Source organism: Geospiza fortis, unplaced genomic scaffold, assembly GCF_000277835.1.
Source record: "Geospiza fortis unplaced genomic scaffold, GeoFor_1.0 scaffold130, whole genome shotgun sequence".
NCBI classification, from domain to species: domain Eukaryota; kingdom Metazoa; phylum Chordata; class Aves; order Passeriformes; family Thraupidae; genus Geospiza; species Geospiza fortis.
The window spans coordinates 6,580,320-6,590,050 of NW_005054300.1; the positions used below are offsets into that span (position 1 = coordinate 6,580,320).

Below are 9,731 nucleotides of genomic sequence, written 5' to 3' on the forward strand. Positions count from 1 at the left end.
AAGTGCTTTGTGCTGCAGCCTTTTGTTGTACAGACCCAGAGCTTTCCCTTTGCACCACGCTCATTTCAGAGCACGGAGGGTGCAGACAGAGAAAGTAAGGTCGCACAGTCATTGTAAGTTTTCACTGCCTGACTTCTGAGTGCTTTACTTTGGTCTCTATACACTCAAAATCAGTTTTGGTGAGCAAAATAGCATTGAAACAACTGTATTGGTAAAAGTCACAGCCTTGGTAGAGGTACACTGGTGTAATGTTCCTCTTTTCACGTAAAAATGTGATAATGGTGTCAAACATGTTTGTACCTCTTGCCTCATGGAGATCATTTAACTCAATATGGCAGAAAATTGAAAACAAGTTAATATTAGAAATTAGGCATTGATTCTTAGCAAAGGGAATTATTTACCAAGAGAAATGGTGTGTGTCTAGATATCCTCAGACTAAGTCTTCATATCTGTGTGAAAGGTGGGCTCTATTCCAACCAAAATTATTTAGTTCAAAGCAAGGGATGATTAAGGAAATTTAGTGGCTTGTGATTAGGGTCAGACTACGTAATGCAATTATTTCTGTTTTAAAAATCCTGTTATTGTTCTCTTGATGCGCTATATACAGTGCTTTTAAAAATTGAAATTTAGCCATCCATTTTCTCATCTGGGAGCAAGAAGACATTTCTTGGCATCCACTGCTTGCATTTGAGGCTTTTAAAAGTGCTCTTCTTTGTGTCTCACACCTGAGGGATGCACAAATAGCCTGTCTGTGCCTATATTGCTGTTGCTGAAGTGAATTCACTGTTCTGCAGTTCTGTCCTGACTCACAGCAGGCAGCACTGGAAGCAGATATTGGTGTCAGAAAATAGGTTTTGTATTAAATAGCGGAAGCCAAAGCTGTTGGACTACAGAGCATTAGTCTCTCACTGATATTGCACTGGCATGCAAATGTTCAAATGATTTTGTAAAAGCTTAATAACACTTAATTTGTAACCTGGAACTTCAGAACAAGGAATCTTTTCTGCCCATTTAAAAAGCAAGATTTTGTTTTCCCGTAATGCATTGAACTGGTAACAATTTCAGGTTGTGTGCTTCAACACAGCCAATTTTTGCTCAGTTAGGGAGCTGGCTAAGAAATTCAGGTTTTGCTTATGAGTGTGCTATCCCCCCATGAAACACAGTTCTGTATTTGACTCTGTGATCAAAAGTTCATCTTCTGGAAATCACTGACTTAGAAGGAAATAATTTGAGCCACAGCAGTGACACTGCTCAGAGCAGCACAAACACTCTAATGCACTAATACAAAGGAAAAATAGATAATGAGGATGCAAAGATACTGCTTGGGTTTAAGTGGAATGTAGGAGGTAGGTCAGCAATGTCAGAGCAGGTCCCCTCAATCCACATCTTGAGCAATAGTAAATGAAAAGCAAAACAAACTGGATATGTGAGATAGTTAAAAGTAAGAACCCATGAAATGACAATCCTTACTGCTCTAGTTTGTACTAGCTCACTTGTTGTTATGAATAGCAGCAGCTAAATCCATACGCGATTTCAAATTTCCTTGCCTTGTGAAACATCATCTTCATGCATTGATGGATTTATTTTTTCCTTCACTAATCCTCATTTAATTTCCAATTCAAGGTGTCTTTAACGGATATGGTGACTGAATGTTACATATTTGATTGTTTCCTTCAGTTCGGAGTCTTCAATCTGAATTTTTCAGCGCCGTGTTTAATTTTTACGAGCTTGTTTGTTAAGTTTTTTCCACATTGTAGCACACCAAAGTAATACAGGTTGCTATTTCAAGGATCTTTTCAGTAATTACACCTTCACAATGTTTTTTTCCCTGCTCCTTCCACAGGACGTTACCCCAAACTTGTGTTTCACTTTGAACTCAAGAGAAACATCTTGTATTTCATATTAGAGACATATGTGCCATCAATCCTTCTGGTTGTGCTCTCCTGGGTGTCATTTTGGATAAGCCAGTCATCGGTTCCAGCCAGAATCTGCATAGGTGAGAAGGTGATAAACCAACCCAGACCAAGGGCTGGATCACTGAGACTCCTCCTCTATTGCACATACTTGGCATCCACGTCCTGAAGCTGCAAACACTTCTGAGTTTTATGGAATTACTTTTAGGGTTTGCCATACTCAGTGCATCATGTGGATTCCCCTTGAAGTATTGCTATTCTTTAACTAAGAAAAGTGCCTTTGGCAGCTACAGGAGGGAGACTTATAGGCAGGGGAGGCCGCTGAAAGCAAAGCAAAAAACTGTCATTTTGGAAATAATTTAAACATATTCAAGTACATGGCATGCACAGACAATAGTGAGGCTTTTGTGAGGTCTCACCATACATACTAATTAACACATGAATAACAAGAGAATTATAAGAGATTAAATATAATTAATTTCAAAGAAAGGATATTCTGAAAGGGAGAGAATGCAAATCAGGTTTGATCAGGCTGCAGGTGGGATGGAAAAAATACTCCTACAGAACAGGGAATAAAGAAGGATTTCACATTGAATGAGGCCAGTGGGCAACTACACTGAGAAAAATGATATCTGAATGTTTTAAAGGGACCTTTTGCATAGATTTGCAATAATAATGTGTTAATCATAATTATACATTCCATGACACCAAAATCTCTCTCATTTTAATTTCTAGTCTTCTCAGCTTTGCTAACATTTTCTGTTACTCTTTTTAAGCATTTAACTTAAAGAGTCACAAGTTAATTTTAAAGTCTTCTTCCTAAAACACGATCCATTAAATGCTGTGGCATCCTAGGAGTTTCAGGTCCAGGGAAAAGTCTCCTGCAGTAGGGCCCTTGCAGCAGAGGCTCTCAGTGCCATCTGTGTTATACTGGAACATATATTTTTCCATTCCACAGGTGTCACCACAGTCCTTACGATGACAACACTGATGATGGGAGCCAGGACTTCACTCCCAAATGCTAATTGCTTTATTAAGGCAATTGATGTGTACCTTGGTATCTGCTTCAGCTTCATCTTCGGAGCATTGTTAGAGTATGCTGTGACTCATTTCTGCACTCTGCATCAACTCAGCTCAAAGGAACTTCCAAAGGTAAATTAAATATTTGGTGTTGTCCTACAAACTGGATTTAAATTACATTTGCTAAAAAGAATGAATTATCTTAGCACTAATGGTAAATGTATTTAAGGTAGTTTCTTTTTTAGAATTAGGGCAGGGAAACATAATAATCTTGAGAAAAAGAAAAAATATTTGTATACCTGGAGCTTTTCTGGAAGAGACCAAACACACTGAAGCACTCTTCCTTCTCTCTTTTGGTATGGACTTTATGGCTACTTATAAAATGTTCTGGATGTCTCACAAAAATCACAGACATTTCTTGTCTCCCAGGCAATAGCATTAACTCACAGTTCAAAAACTGGGCTGAGCTTGGTGCCTTGATCCTACTGCAATATGGAAAAAAAAGAGTTTATAGCATTCCATTTATGAAACCTGCACATGCATGGAACATGTGTCAGTCTCTTGGCAATGTCTTCATGTGCTGGGTGTATCAGGTCCCTGTACCTTTCTGCCCTCAACTTCTCTTTCAACGGCTGTCCCTGAAGCCAGACTGGGATCCATTTTCCCTTCTGCATCATTATTATAACAGGGCTTCTGTGGCTCTAAAGAGTTTCTCACAACTCTGAAATACTGTGAAATATACTCAAAATAAAAACGGGTGAAATCAACATAGGTATTTTTTGAGTCTGATGGTTGCTGAAATAATGAGGACAGGTTCATGAAGGGGTTTTGTCACATCTTCCATCTCCAGTGTATAGCAGTGCTTTCATAAGCAAGGAAAAATAAATCACAAGGAAGCTGAAAGATGATTGTCTTGCAGCTTTTAATTATGGAACTGAACCTAATATGCATGATAAAGAAAATTTTAAGCAGCTTATGAAATTTCTGGATTAATAGAAAAAAGTAAAACATGGAAAATGAGAATAACAGGAAGGAAAAAAAAAAGGCAGAAAGAAGTTTGGTTGAGTGCTGTAGGGATAAATGTCCAGAAGCAGAAATATTGTTAACGGTTTAAGCCAAATTAGAACAGAGCATCACAAATTCCTAAGCAAAGCTCCTCGATATACTCAAGAAACAGGATACTGAGCTCAAGTGGAGGAGCTTCAAAATCTTTTGACGATTGGGCAGTGTGTGGGTGGGTGGGGGGTTATGTCTGGATAGTTCATCAGCTAATATGCGATTTTGGCTGTTTGGATGAAAGATAGGTTCTGCAAATGCACAAGAATATGTTAAAAGCCATTGTTGGGTGAAGGTGTGTGGAGAAGACTGCAAAATGGACACATAGCTGAGCCACCCCAGTGGGTGTTATGAGATAACGTCTATCGGGGATTGTCCGCAAATGGGCAAACACTCATTTCAAGTGAGGATTTGAGTGGAAAGCCTATAAGTAATTTTTATTGGCAAGGTAACATCAGTGACAATTCCCTGTGAGCATATCTATCTTGTGAAGTAAGTGGTTGTCATTTTGCTCATAGTGTACAGAAAAAAAGCTGCTTGGAGGTTTGGGTAAGAAAGTAAAGTGTTGCAGTGCTTGGATGATTAAGCATCTTTGGATCTGTGAAGGGCACTTATGCTGTCCTTGCCTTCACCTGCCTCAGTCAGATTCCCTTTCATCTGGAGCAGGTACTCATGCTTGCAGATGGGGTGGACATGGGAACTTGTAGACTTCAAAAATGTGCATGGAAGTACGTGGAGGTAGATCCATAAAATCAGAAAGTTTTGTGATGACCTTAATGACCAAAAGAAATAGTCTTTCACTTCAGGCTTGTTTCCTGCCATCAGGAGTGAGCAAGCAAGCCAAATGCACTTCTTGCCCACACAAACATAGGGGTATAAGAGAAGGAACAGTTTTTTGGTCCTAGATCAGCTTGTGACTCTGTAGAATAAGGAAAATGCTTGTCATGTCCTTTTCCTACTGTAGCCAAGGGCAAACAGTGCTTACTGATCTGGGTGTTATGGAGAGCACACCTGACTTGTATTTCTCATTTCTTGTTATAAAAACAAAAACATCACAAGGGCAAAAATACCAGCTAAAATCTCATGTCACTGTCTAGCAGGTACTTAGCAATTTATGTGTGAGTATCGTCACTGTGAATGTGTTGTCCTCATTATCGTGTTCTCTTGTGGACACAGGTTAATTGGAAATCTCACGTCCCAGTTTGTTATTCCCATATGTGAGCTGATAGAAAATTTGCACTCAGAATTATGTAAATAAATGTAGGAGGTGAAATGGAAATGTCACCCTCTCTCTTGTATAGAAATTAGTTGTACTCACTTGCTTCCCGCTTTGCTCTTTGAAGAAGTTGGGCACAGGCATATCAAACCCTTCTGAAGCCCCTGACATCTCCAGTTTTGAACATAAACTGGTAAAAGAGCTCATCATATCCATGCTCTTGCAATGTTTCACATCATGTGAACCAGGACCCACAGAGACACCTTCAAAGCTAATGGCAAAAGCAGAGGAACCACCTGCTGCAAGGGAGGTCAGGCAGAATGTGCCATTCCCATCAGCTCCAGAGCGGCAGGCTGCTTCAAAGGAAAGGTTGCTTCTCCTGAGTTTCTTCTCTTTTGTACAAAGGCATTAATTGTGCCCTCTCAAAAAGCACAGAAATACTCCTTGGGTTTCCTCTGTCTTTTACCTAAACCTCCACTGTTAAGGCAGAATGGAGAACAGTTTGAAAATTGCAAATCATTTTATAAGTGTGATATTCAGCCTCTGTGGTATTTCCTCAGGCAGTCTTTATGAACACCACATAAGCTCCAGGTGTGCAACACTCTGGTTTGAAATATTTTTAAGCTTGAGCAGCTTTATTATCCAGTGAAAGTGACAACTTTCCTCTAATTCTGTTGGCTCTTGAATGTCAGCAAACACTTCACTTAGTGTAAACAACAGCCCCAGTATCAGGTGTCATAGACAGTGCTTTTTGGGTGATGTACAGCATCTTTCCTGAATGGTACCAATTTGGTGTCTAAACAGAGCCCTCCTTAGTGCCAGCTGCCATTTCCTCATTGACAGCTGGCATCCAGAGAAAAACCTAGTGTGACATTTAAAACTGGAGCCACAGCTGAACGCTCACAGCACAATTTCTTTTTTTGATACAGTGTAAACTGGCTCAGTCTTTCATCATGCTCAGCTCCTCATAGCAGTCTGGAAAAGTCCCTTGACAAACCCTCTCTATAAGACTGCAATTTTTATAAATTAGCAGGTATGGTTCTCTAGACTAGCTCTCTCCTTTCCAAGCTACATGAAACAGCACTTTTGCTGTAACCTCCCCTCTGTTTTGCAAGAGCCCTGCCTTGTTGCACTGCAGATAGAATCCTGTACATCTGCACTGCTCACAGTATTTTCTGCCTAAGTGAGAACTGCTCCTTGGGGAGCTGAAAGGAGTCAGGAACAGCCTCATAACACATCAGCCTCCTGGGAATCGCTCACATGCATTGTGAGGAAGGAGAAGTGGCACGTACACAATGTCCTTTCATGCTCTGAAATAAAACTAATTCTGAACAACCGATAGCCAGCCCTACCTGAGAGAAACATAGACTCTTAAATTGAGCAATGCCCCAAATCCTGACGGTTTTGAAGTACAGATGTCATAATGAAAAATGAAAGCAGGGGAAAAAAGTCAGGACTCTTTGGTCAGGTTCCTTTATTTTATTAACCTTTGAAGTGCCAAGGGAATTCATTAGGCTGTTGCTCCAGTGCCTCATTTCAAGTGCCAGGCACTGCTGACAAAGGCTCCTCTGCCATCCCCAGCACTCCCCTCAGCTGCCTGGACCTTTTGAAGCAGAAGAGAAAGATATTTATAACAGAGTCTGGCCTCAAGTGAAAACTTGAGGTCTGAATTTTAGTACTACCCTGGGGATTGTTTAAGGTTCAGACTGGAGTTTTATGGATTGATCCTCTTAATGCTTTATAGGCAGATTTTTGTCCCAGCCTTCCAGAGGTGTGGGAGGCCACGTGGAGGATGACCAAGGTTTTTTTGGTCATTGTATTTTTAGGATGATATGTCTGTTGAGCTATGTTTATCTCGTGAATAAAATATCCTTTTTTTTTTTAAATTGAAAGTGGAAAGCTGCATTAATCCCTTTTCTACTGCCATTTGTTCTGCTTCACTGATTCACAGCAGTTTGAGGACATTGTCCAGATTCCACTTCTAATTTTCAAGGGTGTCAGTAATTTTAGATGAAGAAGACAGGGCTCGTACTGTACACATGCACCCTGGACAGAAGAGCAATTCTGTACCAGCATGGAGACCACTTAGGTGGCTTAATTGGCTTTCTTTGACTTTAACAGCTGGGGTATACCTAAATGAGCTTTTTGTCTGGCTGCACATGGGGATGTACATCTTAACCTTTTGAAAGTTTGTCCTTGTGTAAACTGTTTCTTCTCATGATGCAAATGGAAAAAAGCAAATTGGTCAGAAGAAAGAGATTCTGCATTCTACACTTCAAAAATAATTTTTTTTTTACTTGTCTTACATTTATGCCACCTACTGATTAGGGGGGTAATAAAACTATCAGGAGAAAATAAAACTTATATATATGCCTACCTGAATTAAAATGACCCCTCCTCAAAATATACATAATAAGGTTTAGGTTAGATGCAAAATTGGAGCCAGTCTTTTGTAGCTTGTTTCTGTTGGTGTCTCTGCAATATCTGAAGCCAAACTCAATACCCCAGAAATTCCAAGGAAGTTTAAGAGCTGAAGCTGCAGCTGATGTCTAATCCTGTGTCCTCTGAGTCAGTAACAGAAAACCCACTGACTTCAAAGGGTGAAAATTTCATACATGGACTTTATGGCTCTGAGCCATTTCTAATCAGAGAAACAAAACCCACCAGAAGGCTTATACAACATTCTCCAAAGACCTGTCTTGATGCAGGGACGCACATAAAAATATTCTTAACCCGAGCATAACTTAGAACTCAAAGCATGGGTTTCAGGCCTTGACAGAAAGTATCACAAGCTATTTAGTATTGTCAGCTGTGGGTGGGGCTTGTTCCTCATTATTTTTAAAGTCACTTGATTTTTATTACAAAGCCCCAGGATGAGGTAGCCAGTTGCACACAAGGAGAGTGTCTTTTATCCTGGGGTGCTTGATTTGGGGTGCAGCCAGCTCAGCTGGCTGGTCTGACAGCTCCCCCAGCCTCTCCATCTCCAGGCTGGGGCTTTGCCTTCACACTTTCTGGGCAATAACCTTTGCCAGTATTTGCCCTGAGCAGAAGACAGTTTACTGTTGTGCCTTTCAGGGATTTGCTGCTATCTTAAGTAAAGTTCCTTGTCCATATTTGAACAAATCCAGATTGGCTTGACAGTGCTTCAAAAGTTTTTGCTGTATAGCGTTGCTTAAGTCAATGTTTTCCCCATAAATGGAGGCTTTGAGAGCTGAAGGGAGCTGCCTGGTGCCTGCAAGTGCTTGTCCTTGAAGTCGAGGAGTGAGACTGAGGAGGAGTCAGAGGAAAAATCCCATTTGCTGCAGCTCTAAATAAACAGGTGATGAAACATGCACTTAAGTACCTGCTGTTGTGTTCCCTATCAGATTATTGATGATGATGATGATGAAGAAGAGAAGAATGCAGTCCTGGCAGCAGTGACAAACAGTTGCAGTGCCCCTGACAATACAGACAAGACCGATTCAAACAAAAGCAAACAAAGCAGCATTGACAGGAAAAGGGAGAGAAACCAACACAGAGTGTGTAGTTCAGCAATGTCGGTAATGAAAAGACTTTTCTGTATCTTTGACTGCTTCCATGTTAAAAACCCTTACCACATAGACAACTACGCCAGATTCTCTTTCCCATTATCATTCATCATAATTAATGTGCTTTATTGGGTGTATTATTTGTATTTCTAAATATTTTATTTTGTAATATTAAAGTTTTGAAAGTGGACATGGGAGGGGAAGTTGCAGAAAAATGGAGAAATTACATTTGGATGAAGGGATATAAAAGGACATGCCACCTTTTCAAGTGTGTCTGAAAATTTTGTTAACTCACTTTTCTGCTTTTAAATGTCTGTCATCCAAAACTGGCTTTGTATTAGCATGCATGTCCCAAACTACTTATCAAAGGCCAATAAGTCCTTTGTTTTTTAATATTTAATGCCCAACTTTGTAAAATAAGTTATATTATACTTGTTTCTGAACTCCATTGAATAAATGTAAAAATGAAATGAAATGTTGTTTTCTGCTTTCTCTACTCAGTTCCTTCTAGTTTTGTCAATTATGCATACATTTTCCAGATTATATAAGAAAATGTTTAATGGCAGATCAAAGTGGTTTTGCTATGTAGCAAGAAACAGTTCTGAAGACATGAGCTACCAAACAAATAATCTGTTCGTTTTTGTAAGGTCAGAAATATGTATTAAGATCTCTCTACATCTTTAGACATCACTCCTGTAGTCATCAATGGCTTTTCTCAGTAACTGCAGGGCAGACTACAGAAATGGACTGGAGCCAAAAGGTTTAAATCCAGAGAGATGTATTTCTCTGAGTGAGGATTTAGTTGTTCACCAATCCTTAATGGAAAACGGTAATTTATCCTGACATTTATACTCTGCACTCTGTTCAGTCACAACTGCCTGGGTAACTACTATGTAGAGGAAAAATTTGATATGCTTAATTTTCAGCTTAGTAAATCCTCTTGAACTACATGTAGTTAAAAAAAAAAATCACATAAAGGTGGAAAACTTCTTGAATAGA

General features: G+C 39.7%; 1 protein-coding gene across 1 annotated transcript in view; it reads left to right on the top strand.

Annotated features, from left to right (window-relative positions):
• LOC102043342 (gamma-aminobutyric acid receptor subunit pi-like) overlaps positions 1-9,202 on the top strand; it is a 37,283-nt gene extending 28,081 nt beyond the window's left edge. The window contains exons 7-9 of the mRNA XM_031062695.1: positions 1,844-1,996; positions 2,872-3,065; positions 8,571-9,202. Coding sequence (XP_030918555.1) covers positions 1,844-1,996; positions 2,872-3,065; positions 8,571-8,885 — 662 coding nt within the window. The 3' untranslated portion in view covers positions 8,886-9,202. The remainder of the gene's footprint in view (positions 1-1,843; positions 1,997-2,871; positions 3,066-8,570) is intronic.
• The last annotated feature ends 529 nt before the right edge of the window (positions 9,203-9,731 follow it).